At 48.0% G+C, this 18,092-nt stretch overlaps 3 protein-coding genes across 3 annotated transcripts in view; 1 reads left to right on the forward strand and 2 right to left on the reverse strand.

Moving 5' to 3' along the window:
* Positions 1-18,092, forward strand: part of PPP1R14C (protein phosphatase 1 regulatory inhibitor subunit 14C) — a 90,836-nt gene that overhangs the window by 28,939 nt on the left and 43,805 nt on the right. The window lies entirely within an intron of this gene.
* Positions 4,427-5,566, reverse strand: LOC123609164 (voltage-dependent anion-selective channel protein 3-like). Its single transcript, XM_045500009.1, is given in 2 exon segments — positions 4,427-4,879; positions 4,882-5,566. Coding segments are annotated over 2 exon segments (858 nt in total). The 3' UTR covers positions 4,427-4,706.
* Positions 6,054-8,815, reverse strand: LOC123609163 (small nuclear ribonucleoprotein G-like). The gene has a single exon (XM_045500008.1). It carries the CDS (start codon positions 8,130-8,132, stop codon positions 7,827-7,829), a length of 306 nt encoding a protein of 101 aa, XP_045355964.1. The 5' UTR covers positions 8,133-8,815; the 3' UTR covers positions 6,054-7,826.

The following is an 18,092-nucleotide window of genomic DNA, read 5'->3' on the forward strand; positions in this document are numbered from 1 at the left end:
GTCTCCTGTTAAATCTTGCTGCTTTTCAGACTGATACAAATATTCATGATGACTCTTACGTTTGCGAAATGAAGCAACCTTGTTGTTATTTTTTAGTGGGTGGGATGAAACCCAAGAATAACACCACGCATAGTGTGTCAGGAAGACGAGGGTTGGAGTCACATCCTGACTGTGTGATCCTGGGGAAGTTACTGAGCCTCTCTGTTCTTTGGCTTCTTCACCTGGAGAACTGGTGGTAATGAGATGTTGTGAGAATTAACCGAGGTGACCTATGTTCTCTCTCTGTATCTGTATTTGTATAGTTTTTTAAGTGAACTCCAGTAGCTCTGTCTTCGGAATTGGAATTTTTATTCCATTTTCATCTGTTTGCCAGGAAGTGGCTGGCTGCTTCCGGCGAGGCTGGCGTTTTAGGAAAGCTTCTTCACGAGTGCTGCCTAGCCTGCCATGGAACCCGTCTCTACCTTGGCGACAGTTGTTGGGTGCTTTTTCAGGGAGGGGGGCACAGGTGGACCTTTTTCTTCCTTTCTGCTTCAGGATTCAGGTTGTCCTGAGAGGACACATTTTAATAGAATGGCAGAACTTGAAACAAATCTTGAATATTTAGGGGCACCTGGGTGGCTCAGTCACTTAAGCCTCCGACTTCGGCTCGGGTCATGATCTCATGGTTTGTGAGTTTAAGCCCTGTGTCGGGCCCTGTGCTGACAGCTCAGAGCCTGGAGCCTGGAGCCTGCTTGGGATTCTCTGCTCCTTCCCCACTTGCCCTCTTTCTCTCTCTCTCCTTCAAAAGTGGATAAACATTTTTAAAATTTTTTTAAGGGGTGCCTGGGTGGCGCAGTCGGTTAAGCGTCCGACTTCAGCCAGGTCACGATCTCACGGTCCGTGAGTTCGAGCCCCGCATCAGGCTCTGGGCTGATGGCTCAGAGCCTGGAGCCTGTTTCCGATTCTGTGTCTCCCTCTCTCTCTGCCCCTCCCCTGTTCATGCTCTGTCTCTCTCTGTCCCAAAAATAAATAAACGTTGAAAAAAAAAATTAAAATTTTTAAAAAAAATCTTGAATATTTAGCTGTGAATTAGCATGGTTCTTTTCTGTCACCTTTGCTCTTTCCTTCTTCTCCACTTCCTGTTTTCCCAGGTATCCCCCTTCCCAAGTATCAAAGTGAATGGTTTTCTTGCCTATACCTTAATTAGGAAAAATGTCACATATGAGCCTAGCTGTCTGGTTTCTAGATATAATAAGATGCTTTGTCCTTCGCCTTAATTGTAGCACGCTGGAGTGCTGAGCCGCTGGGGGCTGCTTGGAGCCTGTGTGAACCATCTTCCCGACAAACAGAACATGCTTTGAGTGTATTTTTGTTACCGTCTTTCATTAATGTGACTTGATTTATTTTTGATTTGGAGCTATGACAGGTTTTCTTTTTCATTGCTTCTCTAATTTGAGACTTGAAGTAAAATTACTTTGTGCAGTAAATGGTTTGCAATATGTTTACCCTTTCTTCTCCTCTCCGTCCTCCCCCTCCTCCTCCTCCCCTCCCTCCTCCTCTTCCTTCTTCTTCCATAGCAGTTACTAGATAAAGTGGGACATAGGACGTGGGGGTAGAATGTGAATTCGTTTTTTGGAAATGCTAAGTCTGAAATGGGTTTTATAGCCCAATAGCCTGGGAATAAGTGATATTAAAGAAAAGAAGGGGCACCTGGGTGGCTCAGTCAGTTAAGTATCAGACTTTGGCTCAGGTCATGATCTCATGGTTTGTGAGTTCGAGCCCTGCATCGAGCTCAGTGCTGTCAGTCCAGAACCTTCTTTGGAGCCCTGGTCCTCCTCTCTCTCTCTCTCTCTGCCCCTCTCTGACTCACACCCTCTCTCTCAAAAATAAATATACATTAAAAAAAAAAAAAAAAAGAAAAGAAAAAGAAAACCTAACTTTGTTATTTGGCTGAATCCAGCCACTTTCACCAAACTGGTTTCTGTGTACAGATCTTTAGGTTGTGGTCAGCAAGGGGACAGTCTTAGTACGGTAGTCAAGGGTGCATACTCTCTGTCCAGACCTGCTGGGTTTGAATCTGCCTCTATTAATTCCACACTGTGTACCTTGGAACACGCTATTCAACCTCTCTATTTGCCCACCTGTGAAATGGGAATAATGCAGCTGTGTACCTATGTTATAGGGTCCTTGCGATGAGCAAATGAGACGGTTATACATATACCTTCAACTGTACAGTGTGGAACCTGTCACCAAGTAAGCACGATATTATAGAAATCTATAAATACCCACTTAAAGCATAAATATTCTGCTGGTTTGTGGACTATAGCTTTCATGATTGCTGTGGTAACTTAGACATTTCGCATTTGAAAGGGAGTGATTTTTTTTTTTTTTTTATGAGTTTTCTTGGACTCTTAGCAAGCGACCGTGGCTGATGTTAGTTATAAATTTCGGTTGGATTTTCTATAGCACAGTTAGCCCTAAAATTATAAAAAGGAAAATGAGTTGGTGAAAATGGGTATATAAATTCAACTTTATCGCTCTACCTTGGCAGAAAAGAAATAGAATGGAAAATAAAATTTCGTATTTTGTCTCAGGGCTTCAGGCAAGTTCAATGTTCAGAAAAGTGCTTCCAAATGTCGCGGTAGAGTCATTACAAACCTCTGTGTTTGTTTCTACTGGAGTCATCAACCTGGGGAATTTCTTTAGATGAGTAAGTAAACCAGAAAAGTTTCAGTGATTTATGTGAAATCTCGTGTTGACGCGAACATTTATAAGCCTATTGACTTTAAGCATCTCAAAAAGCTAAAGAGATGTGCTATGGTGTAATACTCACTTTTTGACTCTTCACCGATTTCTCAAGTTTTAGGTGGTTTTGCTTGCCAACTTTAAGTGGTCCCTTCTGACCCGGTCAAAGAGATTCTTCAGGCTTTTGAGGACGACTGGTTGTCAAAATTTGATGAGCTAACTCGGGCAGGTTAAATGTAGTTTTCTTCTTTGATATAGATGGACTCAGAAGTTCACGGCTGGGCTCTCCAGTAACTAACGTGCAGGTGCAGTGGTGCAGCTGTATATGCCGAGCTTGGGAAACAGGTATCCCAGACAGCACGTGATGCCCAGCATTTGGCCTGTGATGATCTTGAGTTGAGGTGGCTCTTCTGTGGAGTAGGGAGGAGCCGTCTCAGTCTCTGGCTCCTTCTCTGGCTCACAGGCAGGTCTGGTCACCCTCTGGTGAACATGGATGCCTGCCCCTTTGTCTCCTCCCCCACCTCATTCCCTTTATGACCACAGGGTGTGATTCGCCATAGCTTGCGTTTTGGGGACAAGCATTGGGCTTCTTTCTGCCAAAGATGTGTATGAGGGACCCCTGTTTTGCCCCGGGGGCTCTCACCCCCAGGTTGGGTCTGTTTCCTCCACTGGAAAGAAAGGCTCCTTTGGGGCCGTCACGACACCAGTTTATTCATGATTGTATCTCAGAGCACACAGGTGTACATGGCAGGTGCCCCAGAGGATTTGTGAATGAGTTAACGGAGGAATGAATTTATGTCTTTGAGCAAACCAAAGCTGGGCACACATGGGCCAGCGGAGAGACACGTGGTCAAGGAGTTCCGGTCTTGACTCCTCTACCAGAGGTGGGAACGGCTGATTCCCCTTTCATACCCTTGATCCCTTGGCTGGGCACCCGGCAACTTCCGTTAGCTGATGGTACCACCCATGGCTGGGTGTCGGCCGTCACATTTTGCTGCAGGCCTTTCCCCTTTTTAATTCCAGATTCCCAGGGACGCCTGGGTGGCTCAGTCAGTTGAGTGTCTGACTCTTGATTTCAGCTCAGGTCATGATCCTAGGGTCGTGGGATCGAGCCCCGTGTCGGGCTTCATGTTGAGCATGGAGCCTGCTTAAGATTCTCTTCTCTTTCTCTCTCTTTCTCTTTCTCCTTCTGCCCCTCTCCCCTTCTTGCACTCTCTCTTTCTAAAATACAAAAAAATGCTAAAAAAAAAAGAGAGAAAACCATCCCTAGCAAGTCAGATGATGGATTATGTTCCAAATGTGATGGGTTTATTTTATTTTACTCTGACGGAAAACCAAAGATTCTCCCACAGCACAGAGACCAGTATATCCAAAGGTCATGAAAACGTGGTGTGGGGCAGGTAGGCTGTGATGTACAAGCTGGAGGCTCAGGTCAGTGCCTTTGTAACAGTCACCACAGTTTCCCTGATGAGCACATTTAAAATAACACTGAGGAGAGGCACCTGGGTGGCTCAGTTCATTAAACGTCCGGCTTTGGCTCAGGTCATGATCTCGCAGTTCGTGAGTTCGAGCCCCAGGTCACGCTCTGGGCTGACAGCTCGGAGCCTGGAGCCTGCTTCGGATTCTGTGTCTCCCTCGCTCTCTGCCCCTCCCCAGCTCGTGCTCTGTCTCTCTCTGTCTCTCAAAAATAAATACACATTAAAAACAATTCAAATAGAAATAGAAATAAAATAAATAAAATAAAATAACACAGTGGAAATCACCTGCAACGCGGCGCAAGGATGACAACCTTCGGGCACGCCTTCAAGTTCCTTCCTTACAACGCACTTGCGATCTTTACACTTCAGTGTGGGGAGGATTGCAATTCTTTGGAAGAATGAGAAGTTCACACTTTTGAAATTTCACGGAGGAATTTTAAGGCCAAAACATAGTGGGTTCTCTTCACCTCCAAGGACAAATCAGATGCTCTCCTCAAAACCACATTAGGCTTCTCGTTCAAATCCCAGCCCAACCTCGTAGCCTCCTGCATTGACGTTTTTCCTGTCCGTGAAAGCTGGTAGGGTCAGTTTGACTCCTGGTCCAAGGGTCTGAGCATAACCCAGTCCGGTCAGGCTCGTCTTATTTCCTGTAGCAGATAGAGAAGTTCTACAGTCCGGGTATTGTTACTGCCAGCCATCCAAGCCACGTTTACTGATGTTCCAATCTTCCCATTAACCTCCTGGTAGACAGACCCTCCAAATTCAGGGCCATCACTCACATGCATGTGCAGCTGGAAGTCAGCAGCTGTGTGACCCAGGGCTACACCATTCTGTGGCAGTTTGGATCTGGCTGTGTCAAAACTCGTCTGAGAGCCAGCAAGCCAGCCTCCAAAGCCAAAGATGGTTGGTCCAGAAAAATCTGCATCAACATTACTGCCGAGACCGAAACAATCCCATTTGTAGGAGGCCTTCAATTTCCCACTCTTCTTTCCTGGGTTCGGTGCAAATACTGTATCGAGAGTACGTTTCGACCCTTCAGCCAACTTATTCTGTGAAGCGATTTCTGTTCCAAGAGTATGGTCTATGTTCCATTTCTGGGTGAAGGCAAGTCCGTAGCTACAGACCTTATACTTGGTCTCTAGGTTGCCTGACGCTTTCTCTGTGTCAGTGTAAGCATGACCAGAAGTAGAAAATTCCACCCCCCTACAAGACTTAGTTCTCAGACGTACTTTGACCGAGCCAAATCCATAGCCTTTGTTGAAGTCATCTTTGGCAGCCTTCCCTAGGTCACAGTAAGTCAGTATGTTACATATATCTCCAACCAGAGGGCTGGTCTCCACGCCGCCAAGGCAACACGCTACCATTCCCCTAATTTCTAACGTATGTGTTCTTTTTTTTTAAAAAGTTGTTTTCATGTTTCTTTATTTTGGAGACAGAGAGAGAGAAAGAAAGAGCATGAGTGGGGAGGGGTAGAGAGAGAGGGAGACACAGAGGGAGCCCGAAGCAGATTCTAGGTTCTGAGCTGTCAGCACAGAGCCCGACGAAGGGCTCGAACCCAGGAACCATGAAATCATGACCTGAGCCAAAGTCGGATGCTTAACTGACTGAGCCACCCAGGCACCCCTCTAATGTATGTGTTCTTAACTTTCCTGCCTTTCAGTTTAGCTGGGGTGCTAGTTAACTTCTTTCCCCTTTCTCTCTCTCTCTCTTTTTTTCCTTCCTTCCTTCCTTCCTTCCTTCCTTCCTTCCTTCCTTCCTTCCTTCTTCCTTCCTTCCTTCTTTTCTTTCCTTTTCTTTCTTTCTTTCTTTCTTTCTTTCTTTCTTTCTTTCTTTCTTTCTTTCTTTCTTTCTTTTCCTTCCTTCCTTCCTTCCTTCCTTCCTTCCTTCCTTCCTTCCTTCCTTCCAATTTCCTGCCACTTTCCTTGCTTATGAAATGACAGCAATGGTGTGGCCTGTCTTCTAGGGAGCTGTGAGGACACAGGGTGTGACCACACGGGAAGCACTTGGGAGAGTGCCTGCAGGAGTCGGTCTGATGGCTGAGTCACCCGTACTGTCCTGTCCACATGCAGAGCTGCTCCTTCTGAGGCCCAGGCCATCTCTCCTTTCCTCTCCACCTTGCCGGCTACCTCGCTGCTTTCCTGACTTTGTTCATCTTGCCAGGGGGCCCCTCCTCACGGCGTCCATAGGAGTTTTCTCGCAACAGTCCGCCGTATCCCTAGCACTTAGCTCAGTGTCTGACAAATAATGCATATCCATGAGTAACTGTTGGTTGGAAGATGCCGAGAGTCTGGCCTCACCTCCTCATGGGTGTGGGGCTCCAGCCTCCACCGTCTGAGGGCCTGTAGCCTCCTGTCTGTGATAGGAGCCTAACGACCATTTACAATTCCAGCTGCCAGTGACAGGTCAGCTCATGGTGTCAGTCCAGAATGGCTGGATTACGTCGCGGTCAGGAGCGATCAAAAATTTCAGTGGCTAAAAATAATGTCTTATTTCCCACTAATGCTATGTATCCAGTGTGGACTGATGGGGGGTTCTGCTCTTTACTGTCACTCAGGGACCCAGACCCATGAGGCTCTGCCTAGAAACACGCTTCTATAACCAGCAGGGCAGGGCGAGGGCCCTGGGAGGCACCCGTGGGCTCCTAAAGCTTCCACCGGAAAGGGCACACCTCACATCCGCCTCCTAGCCCACTGGTGTAGCAAGCCTCACTCCACATCTTGCTTTTGAGGGAGGAGCACAGCACAGACCTACCCGGGACCTGGAAGGAACCACGAGAACACTTGTGAGATTTTGCAGATAAAGGGAGTGCTGCCTGATTGCTACTGTCACTCTCTGAAAGGGTTGTTCCATGCCGCCCTCCATCCTTGGTTAATATAATTATTTTATTTAGTTAGGGACAAAAGGCATTAATCCCAGGGAGCTTAACAACTTGAGTTTTCCTTCATGACGGTCTTCCAAAGCTCCCAGGAACAATTTCCTCATCCACTTTGAAGGAAATAACCGTCCGTCTGAAGAGAAAATGTCCCAGATAATCTAGAGCTGGGTTTCCAAGGGGGAGTGATTTGCACGAAAAGCCCCTCAGTTAATCAGTTGTTCTATTGAGACCCTTCATGTGTTCAGGGTTTATGGGGCCTTTAATCTTGGCTCATATGTGGACTGTCATTGTGCGGATAAGCTCCTGTTTTGATAATCTTTGTGGGAAGCCTAAATAAGCCTCTGGGGACTAGCCCCTCTGGGCTCAGCACTGAGCTAGGAGCTGGGGTTCCCTGGTTATATGGCAGAGTCCCTCATAAACAAAAGGATGGCAGCTTGAGAGAAGGAGAAGTAAAGGGGAGTGTTGTGCCTGAGGAGATAGCAGGTTTCGGTGGGGGGCTCCCCCAGAAGATTCTGGAAGGCTGAGAAATCAGCTAGCCTGAGGTAAAGAGGAGGATGTGGTCCAGGAGATGGTTACAGGCCCTATGGCCGTGGGGGCTGGAGCCACGGAGGGGTCCTACTGTGAGCACTCAGTGGGCCAAGTCGGGGAGTCAGAATTTTGAGATTAGTTGGAAGCCATTGAAGCAGAGGAATTGCGGTGGTCAGGTTTGAATTTTATTTTATTTTATTTTTTTTTACTGTTATAAAAGTTTATTTCACAAAGAAGTTCAATAGGGAAATGCGCACAACCTGATTTTTATATGATAATAAACAGGTGCTGTGGAAGGGAGCACTCTCTCTGGTGAACCCAGCCATTGTCTCTGCTCTAGCCAACGCTTCTGTCATGGCGATGCTCTTTCCTCTCTTTATCACCCTTCCCACATTGTTCTGTTGCCTACTGGTTGCCGTCCCCACGCGTTCATCCATCAAAAGACTCATAAAGGGACCAAATCCCCCTTGGCCTTGTCTGCCACCATTTAATTGTGACCGTAACTTCTTGCCCATAAATTTTTCCATCCCAGGAGGGGAGTTTTGCTTCCAGTGTCTGCTCGGCGAGCTCAAAGATGCCTCAAGACAAAATGCCTTGGATTTTTAAATTTAACTTATGCTCAATGTGTTCGTTCTTTTCTACATGCCTTCCTTTTTGGTATGATTTACATTGCCACAGCTAATTACTCTCTGTAGTGTTTCTGTTTTAAACCGCAGGTCCTATTTCATACTGAATAACCACGTGTAAATCTGATCATTTCCAGTATTTTTTTTTACCTACACAGAAAATTCAGCAATGTGGAAAACCTGAAGTAGAATATTATACTCTATCGTAGATCCAGTCACAGCGGAGAGAGAGATCTATTTATTGTCAGGATCTATTTGTTTCCTGAGGTGATTGCTACAGTTTGTTGTCCTGTCAACATTTCACTTTGTGTGTGTGGATTTAAAGTGCTAAGGGTTTCTGATTTCGAACAGATGAATCTACTTTTTTGTCGGTTTCGTCGGTTTTATGGTGAGATGATCTGGTTTTTTTGAATCTTTCTTCTTTCGGTGAGAGCTTAATCAGACGGTCAGGCAAATGTTTATACCATTTCTGAAACTCTGAGTTTTGTTCCTAAACGATTGAAGGCAGATTGGGATTTTGAGAAGACCCATGGGGCTGCTGTGTGGGCCACGCCGGCAGTGTTAAAGGTCAAGAGAGAGTGACATGGCGGGAGGGAGCCACATGGCCTGGGCCAAGGGGGTGGGGGTGGGGATGGGGGTGGGGTGGGCAGATACAGCGCCCTTTGGAGGTAGGATTGATGGGATTGCCCGTGGATGGGTGCGGCGTCTCACAGGAAGGCACATTTGCTCAGGGCCTGCTGTCCTGGGAGCCGGTGCACCTGGGAAGCAAGAACGGAGATCAGAAGCCTGATGGGCGGTGAACAGAACAAAAGGAGCTCCCTTCTTCCGCGACGTTTCAGTTACCCTTTATTTCCTCGCTAAATTCCTATTCCTCGGAGTTAGTTTTTCTGGATGTAACCGAAATCAGTCCGCGAGGGTCCGTGCAGTCCCTTTTCCTCAAAAGGGCCTGGTGAAGAGTGGCGCGTTTAAAATGTTTTGTGTTCACTCCCCACCCCCCTGGATTTCTTTCCGTTGACACAGTGCCCACTCAGATAGTGGTCATAATGCAATAGAGAAGATTTGCCGTGTTCTTTGATGACTTAATTGACATCCTCGTGCCATTTTTCACGGTCACTGTTATTGAATTTGAGGGGGCCTCTGGTCTCTTGATTGGGTAAGGAAGACACCTGGGTGTCCCTGATTGAATTTGGCAACAGTTCTCGTCTCCTTGTGGAAGAGCCTGGCCCAAGTCTCATCTGCAATATATTATCAAACCATCTTTTATGTTGGAGGGATTTCTGGTGATGGCTGAGCTCATCGTGTCGATATTGATTGTCTTAGCTTCCCTTTCCGTGGGGGGACGTTTTCTGACTCCACATTCTAGGCTACTCTCATTTGGAACCTATAAAACCTCCCTTCAGACCAGTATGGAAGGTTTTATTTTCCAGCACGCCTCTGGATAGAGTTTGAAAGCCACGGACACCTTAACATCAACAACCACAGCTTGACATCTTAGTTGTGGCTGCCGCCATACTGAATCTAACAGCTGCCACCTCACCTCATCCTCGTTCACTGAGTTGAATCACACAGATAGATCTGTTCTGCGTTGTAATCCCTGACTCTCCTCCACACGGAGCCCCTGCAGGAAAAAGCTGCAGGAAGCAGAAGGCCAAGAGGGTCACTGTTCAGCAAGGCCTTCCAGGCTCTTAGCCAGACCTTGGTTGCCCATTTCACTTGCAGGTTCAAGAGGGAAGAAAGACGGTTTGGGTTCAAACCACTGTCGGGTCAAGCTGCCTGACCCAGGACAAGGCCTGTGACCTCTTGAAGTCTTCGTTTCCTCAGTTGTAATAATGGCACCTGCTACAAGGGTTGAGATGAGAAGTAATTAAACTCTTTTTAAGTTTATTTATTTATTTTTGAGAGAGAGAAAGAGTGCACAAGCAGGGGAGGGGCAGAGAGAGAGAGAGAGAGAGAGAGAGAGAGAGAGAGAATCCCAAGCAGGCTTTGCACCCGATGCAGGGCCTGATCTCACAACCTGTTAGATCATGACCTGAGCTGAAGTCAAGAGTTGGTTAACCACCTGAACCACCCAGGCATCCCTATTAAATTCTTGGTTATAAAAGTTATTGGCATTGTGCCTGGTACCGTGGCACTAATAACTATTAACGACTATTATCTTGAAGAAAAGAGGAATGTCTTACTCGAATTTGTTCTTCTTGCCCAGACCTAGGACTGTACTTTGTGATAATTTGTGTTTTAGACAGGTGTCTTAAAGAAAATAAACACATCGGCTTGAAGTCACTCTTTCATAGGAGATTCGTGGTTCAAGACTTTGTCTTTTTATTATGAATCAATGGACATAACAGTCCCTGCTCTGGAACTGATTTACTGATTCTTAGAGGGTGTCGATCAGGTGGTTACAGAAGCAATCTTCTGGACAGAGGCCAGTAACCGTTAACAACTGCACAATAACACTTAACATTTTCAGCTTTGAAAACAAAGGCATCACTCAGGTATGATAAGGAATTTGGATCGTGACTAATCTTCTCGCTGGCCCGGGTCTGTTGTTGACTTCCTCAGACTTACAGTAGCTTTTGTTGGTGAGGCGCTGACCATAAGGCAGATACTGTGTTAGGCAAAGGACATGCTCTTGAATCCTTAGGACAGCCCAGTGAGGAAAGCTCTGTTATTATTTATTCCCCTTTTACGGATGAGGAAATCGAGGTACAGAGAGGTTGAGCTCACACAGCTAGTGATTGGCAGAGCTGGGACCAAAACTCTGGGCTGCTTGGCTTAATGTCTGTGTTCTTGACATACTCTTACTGCTCAAAGGTAAGAATGATGTTGGATTTGAATATTCCCTTGAGAGCAGCTATTTAGTGGGGCGATAACCATGCGCAAGGTGGTGCCTGGGGCCCGGCGGAAAGGAGCCTGCTTTCAGTGTCCAGTTACACGTTGTCTCCAGCATTGCTGGCGTTTGTTGTGGAGGAAAAGAGAGGGCTAGCCGAACTTTCTTTTGTGTGGCTTCTGGTCTGTTGATCTCTTCTGAGAGATTTATTCATTCGCTCGTCCGTTCTTACCACTCTGCCTGGACGCGCTGTAAACTCATGACGACCGACGACAGGCAGGCCCAGCACGTGCACGACGATTGTCCCGTCTGTCCGCGCTGCCATTCTTCTAGATGGCGAATACATTCCTCCACACCTTCTCCACTGGCCTCACCTCAGCTGATGACCTTGCTTTCTGGTTTCCCACCGAGAAAATGGAGACGATCGGAGGGAACTTCCATGGGCTCCCAGTGCCCCGCACCCCCACCCCCCTGCCCCAGCAGCACCTGTGCCCACACACAGCACTCATCTAGTGCGACAGACAAGCTGGCTGCGGCCCAAGAAAGGGACCGTCCCTGATGCAGTGGACTCTACCCTCTTGCCTACTCAGGGATATCATTCTGGTGATTCCTCCTCACTTTCCTGCATTATACATCCCCATCAGAATATAAATGTGCTATTATTTCTTCATCCTTAAAAACAATCTGAAATCCTTTCTTGACCCCTCTTCCCCCTCTAGTTACAGCCCTTTCCCTTTCTTCAAAAACTCCTTGAAAACGTTTCCTCTACGGTGCCTACCCCCCTTCTGCAGGGGATACATCCCGACACGTCTAGTGGATGCCTGGAGTTGTGTGTCGTTCCAAACCCTGTAGGTACTACTTTTTTTCCTCTACACACGTGCCTGTGATACAGTTTAATTTACAAATTAGACATAGTAACGGGTCAACCACAACAGCTCACAATGAAATAGGACGATTGTAACAACACGCTGGAATAAAAAGTCTGTGAAGGTGGTCGCTTTCTCTCACGGTATCTTATGTACTGTGCTCTCCCTTCTTCTGGCGACGGGGTGAGATGATAACACACCCGTGTGATGGGATGAAACAAAGGGAACGACGTAAGCGTTGTGAAATGGTGTTAGGTTGCTGTTGACCTGCTGCTGCTGGCTCAGAGGCTCATCTGCTTCCAGACTGCGGTGGAACACAGGTATTTGAAAGTGCAGGTGGCGGGTGGGACGGCCGCATTCCTGAACACCAAATCCAGCCCCAGTCTCCCTTTGTGTCTTGAACAAGTGTGGGTTTCCGCCCCAGCACTGCTCCAAAGATGCTTTGTTAGGTAACCGTGACTCCCGTGTTGCTCAATCCAGTGGCCCAGTCTCAGTCGTTGTCCTACTTCTAGGGTTCAACGCAGTTGATCGTTCCCTCCTCCTTAAGTCATGTTCTCCTGGCTTCCCAGGCACCAGACTCTTCCCATTCGCTTTGCTGGCTCTCCCACATCTTATTTCTACCCATTGGAGGGCTCAGGGATTAGCCCTCAGACTCCTGTGTTTATTGTAGCATTATTTACAGTAGCCAATATACGGAAGCAACCTAAGTGCCCATTGACAGACGAATGGATAAAGACGATGTGGTACGTATGGATGTGTGTGTGTGTGTGTGTATTTATAAATCTGTATCTGTATATCTATATCAATATCTGTATCTATATCCATAACGGAATATTACCCAGCCACGAAGCAGAATGAAATCTTGCCATTTGCCATCGGCCCAGAGGGTATCGTGCTAAGTGAATTAAGCCAGAGAAAGACCGATACCGAAAACAAAACAAATGAACAATAATGAAAAACAAAACGGACTCATAGATACAGAGAACAATCCAGTGGCTGCCAGAGCTCGGTGGAGGGTGAGGTGAGGGGGAGATGGGCGAAAAGAAGGGGGATAGAAGGTACAGACTTCCCGTTATAAAATAAATACATAAGGTGTAGGGATACAATGTATAGGAATATAGTTAGTCGTAAGTAACAACTTTGTATGGTGACAAATGATAGCTGCCCTTACCATGGTGATCACTTTGTAACGTATATAAATGTGGAGTCACTGTGTTGTACACCAGAAACAATATAATATTGTATGTCAACCACACTTTAGTAAAAAAAATAAATAAATAAACAAATTGCTCGGTGGTAGAAATTTGCTGTTCCCCGGCATCTCACTGCGTAAAGGGGGAAGTGTATTTGTTTAAGTACTCACGCACGTTGAATACGATTACTGACAAGCAATTTAAAGGTGAGATTGAGCCAGTTCATAAATATAACAATTGATCCAAGAGACTCTGTCTCACTGTCTCTCGATCGATGACGGCAAGAGTTATAAGAGGAATTTACGTCTGCTTTCCGTGTGCGTTTTCTTTGCTTCCACACCTCGGGCAGTTGCTGTTTATAGCCCTTCTTACAGATAGCCCTGCACAACCATCTTGTCTCCAATTCTGGGTCAATTTCAAGAGGAAGTTAAGCATTCATGCAATTGTAGGAGTCCCTCTTGTTCTTGACCTCAGTATTCTAGAAAAAGGTGCCTAATGGTAGTGGTAGGCCTACGCATTTTGTTTTGGTGAGAGCTTCGGTTTATTCACTTAATAAAAATTCACTGTGCATGTCTGTGGTCTGGATAGCCTGCTGTGTATGGAGGTTACAAAAATAAACAAAACACCGTCCCCGCCCTCAAGGAGCTCTTTGTGCGCTAGCCAAGGCCAACACATACACATCTTGATGGGCTTTAATGTGCTAGTGATCATGATGACGTTTAATGTGCCAGTGACTGCAGGGTTGTGCGAGGCCAGAGGACAGGACATCCAGGTACTAACGCAGCATCTGGTCATGGGCGGTGGTCAGCCCGAATGACCTTCACCTCATCTCCTCGTCTCCTGACACGTGCTGATTACGGAGTACAGGAGATGTGAGGTGCTTCAGCTTGGTCCCTGTCTGGGCTGCAGAATGTGGCTCCGTGAGTGGAGAAACGGGATTCTCCTATTCTGGGCTATAGAGACCGAGAACTATAGTTCTGGTAGACCTCCGCTTTCTAAATAAGAGTACCGCCAAGGCCTTCGAGAGGGAATCGTCGCAATATGCCGTCATCACGCGTGCTGAGCAGCTTGGAACAGCCTAGAGGCTGGCAAGGATTTATGGTGAATCGGGGTAATTGGGCAGTCATAAATCTTCAACCCTGCTTGCCTTTATAACAACTGCATTAGCTCTAGCTAGCGCAAAGAGCCGTGGGGACTCAAAATAAATCATTTAGTCGGTCACTCAGCAGACAATTATGGAGTGCCCACTAGGTGTGAGGCATTCTGCGTCCTCTCTCATTTATGTCTGTAGTTAACAGAGTAGCAGGGCATCAGATTCTTGAATCTAATTTCTGTTCCAAGGACTTATTTTGGTTTTTGTTTTTTTAACTTGCAAGGCTGTTTTGAGTAAGTCATCCTGGATCCAGATTATTCCCTGCCCAGAAGAAACTAAATAAAGATTTTGGGAAAGATTTGACCATGCAACACCTCTTTCCGGGAATTAAAAGACATCAGGGATTTGCACCCTTGTGATTTACGACCATTTTTTTTTTTTTTCCTTTGAAAAATGTATCCATAGTTCAATCCATTCGTTTGTGGAAATTACAGATGGGACCTGGCATCCCTTTCTTTCTGTGCATCTGCCGTGACTCGTGATCTAAGATGGGTGTCGATTCCAGCAGCAAAAGGGACAGATGTAGGTGGGTCCTTGCTGTCTTCCTAGTTGAAGCGATTTTGTGACGGAGTCAGAATAACACAACTGGAGTTTTCAGAATGTCTGGAATCGGATTGTGGGCTACTTGCCTGGAGTCGAAGGTGAAACTCTTCATGATGAGGGTCCACCGCATTCTGGAAGGTGAGAGTTTTCTCGGTTTGAGGAAGGTCTGGTTGCCGTCTCTTTCCCTCCCCACCCCCTCCCCATAAACAGAACTGCCCACCCACCACGGATGGAGGCCTGAGCTTCTGTGACTCGCTTTACCCTTTTACTTCCCAGACACGTAAACTTAGTGGTAGGGGCGGGGGGCTCAGATCTCAGTCCAGGAAGGACCGTAGCCACGTTGGCAAGGATTACCTCCTGCACTTGCTTTCCCCGGGCCTCAGAGAGGTGGGGGATGGGGGAGCATGTTCTTGGGGAGGAAGAGGTCAAAAGAGCCCAGTGTAAGAGGCTCGGATGTGCCCTGTTGAGTTCAAGCGGGACCTGCCTCGGATCCAGTTCAAGTGAAGACTGACCTTCTGGTTCCTGGTGTTTGTCTAGGAAGTGATGCTGTGTGCCTCGCTCCCAGAAGACGTGCCCGCGGATCGGTGGCTCCAGAGGGCCTTTGGCTTGCGTGTGGAAGGCACTGCGTGTTTGAGTTGCATTGAATGTTTACTGCTTGCCTGGGATCTGTGAGACTGCAGAGATGGTTGCGGGCAGCCCCAAAGTTCAAGGGTTGTTTTCTTGGTTGGCAGGCTGCCCACTGCCAGACTGTTAAGGGATGTGTGGCCGTGGGTACCCAAGCGGCCAAAGCACAGCTCTCCGTCGTGGAGACAATCTGGTTATGACAACCGTCCCCCGTGCCGCTGTCTGTGAGGAGGAGGACTGGCTTTAGGGTTCTGTGTGCCCTGCTCTGGCGACACCATGGCAGAAAACCTCCCTCCGCAGGGAGAGAAGGGCTGCTCCTTGGTGAGAGGCGGTGAACGGCTCAGTTCCCCTGCCAGAACTTTGTACTTCCTTGGCATTCCCGCTGGTCTTGCCTCATCCTGTGTTTTAAGACCTGTACGATTACAAACGCTGTGGACATTTTTTTTTTTTTTTTTTTCCATTCGTCTTGAACATGGAGGCCCCAGCCGGAGCTCCGGAACCCTCAGGTGAGCCCAGCAGCGCTGTCTGTTCACAGAGGGTCTAGGAGGAGCAGAGATGAGCAGGGGCCCAGCGACGATGGCCTCGGGCCGGGACTGGTCCTCGCGTGGCCCTCGATCGAGTCAGGATGGAGCAGCCGGCTCTCGCTCGTGTGGCTGAGCTCCGCTTCCACGGCGAGCCGTGTCCCACAGTGTTCCTTTGGGTGGCCACCATTTACCTTTGTCATGTTCCCCCACCGCGGGTGGGGGTCTCGGGTCTGGTTGACGGTAGAGTCCTCAGCACCTAGCCCGCGACCGTAGAATGAAGGTTCTACGAGGGGTGTGGGAATCGGTGACCATGCGTGAGGAGTGGTTCTTCCTTTTTGTTGTCACCGTCTGTCATGGAAGGTCTCCCCTTTCCGCAAAGACATTCGAAACGGGAGCCGTGGTTTGCAAACTCTAATTGGTTTGTGAATCCTCTGTGGCGCCTGTTACCTATGGAGACTCTGAGCCCCTCCTCACGTGTTGGGGTCCAATGGTTTTGGGGGGGGGCAGTGCCCAGGGATCTGCACTTTCTTTTTATTTATTTATTTATTTATTTTTATTTATTTATTTATTTAAAAAAAATTTTTTTTTTTCAACGTTTATTTATTTTTGGGACAGAGAGAGACAGAGCATGAACAGGGGAGGGGCAGAGAGAGAGGGAGACACAGAATCGGAAACAGGCTCCAGGCTCTGAGCCATCAGCCCAGAGCCCGACGCGGGGCTCGAACTCACGGACCGCGAGATCGTGACCTGGCTGAAGTCGGACGCTTAACCGACTGCGCCACCCAGGCGCCCCAGGGATCTGCACTTTCACAGGGGGCCGCTGGGCAGGCATTCTGTGAGTCACGACTTGAGAAACAGCACTTCCTGCTGCCAGCTGCGGAGAGCTCTGGAAACAGGCTCTCCAAGTGGGGAGTCAACAGTCAAAGAAGGAACTCTGGCTCATTCCTGCTGCTTTGATCACACACCCGGAATTTTCCACATCTTTGATTTCTTTTGTACCTCCCCGTCGAGTCCCGTGGGTACACTTACCATTCTCCTTGAGTACACTCTAAATATTCAGTGGCATGGTTGAAACCGGTTGACATTTGAAAAATGGAGCACTTCCATAGGAGAACAGCAACCAAAAAATTACTAGACATACATTTAAAGATCAGTTAAGTCTCCAAGGTATCGGCTCTTAAGTAAACCCTGCTTGAGCCCCAGGAGGCTGGCGCTGTATCACAGCCGCTTCTCAAGGCGTCAGGCTCCTGATTACTGGCTTCTGTGGAACAATTGGCCTTTTTTTCCCTCCCTCGTAATTTTGAATCCTTCCCTATCCAAGACCCAGGTTTATCCTTGGCACCCGAGGGTGGATCTGCCCCATTCCTGTTCCCGGTCCGGGGAGCGCTCCTTTTCCCCTGCCGACTGGCAGGTAGTGTGTAGACGAGTACAGACAGTGGTCTCCTGCCCAGACCCTGGCTGCCTGTCCCTTTGAATCACATCCTCAGGTGTGGACACGGGCTCGTCTGTGAGACGCCCAGAGACTCGCGGTATCTGAATCAACCATCTCTGCAGCTCAGGCCTCCAGCTAGGGGTTTAGCATGTTCTCTGGAAATGGTTAGTCATTTCCCACACTTGCCCTAAAACCCTGAGTCCATTCATGTGTATTCCACAGAGGGTGTGTTCGATGGAAAGTTGGACTCACCTCCTGGGTTCGAGATTGGTGGGTGCCTTGGCTACTCTTTGATTTTTCATTTCTTATTTGAGAGAGAGAGCGAGCGAGCGCGCGCATGCAAGTGGGGAGGGGGGCTGAGGGAAAGTGAGAGAGGATCTTAAATCATGACCTGCGCCGAAACCAAGAGTCCGACGCTCAACCGACTGAGCCACCCGGGCGCCCCTTGGCCACTTCTGATATGTTGTGGTGCCTGAACCACGGCCGTGGAGCCGTGGCGGAAGGCTCTCTGGCTGAGGTCCGGCACTACTCAAAGGGTCCGAGTCCTCTGGCTGCTCCCAAAGTCACGGCAATCAGCAGGGACAGACGTCTCGCTCAGCACCGCTGCATCCTGGAAGGAAGGCATGGAACACACGTGGGCATAAAGCCGTAGGTATTGGGGTCAGGTGGTCTGAGTTCGAAACTAAGCCCTCAGCCCCC

The sequence above is a fragment of the Leopardus geoffroyi genome, chromosome B2, assembly GCF_018350155.1.
Source record: "Leopardus geoffroyi isolate Oge1 chromosome B2, O.geoffroyi_Oge1_pat1.0, whole genome shotgun sequence".
Classification (NCBI taxonomy): Eukaryota; Metazoa; Chordata; class Mammalia; order Carnivora; family Felidae; genus Leopardus; species Leopardus geoffroyi.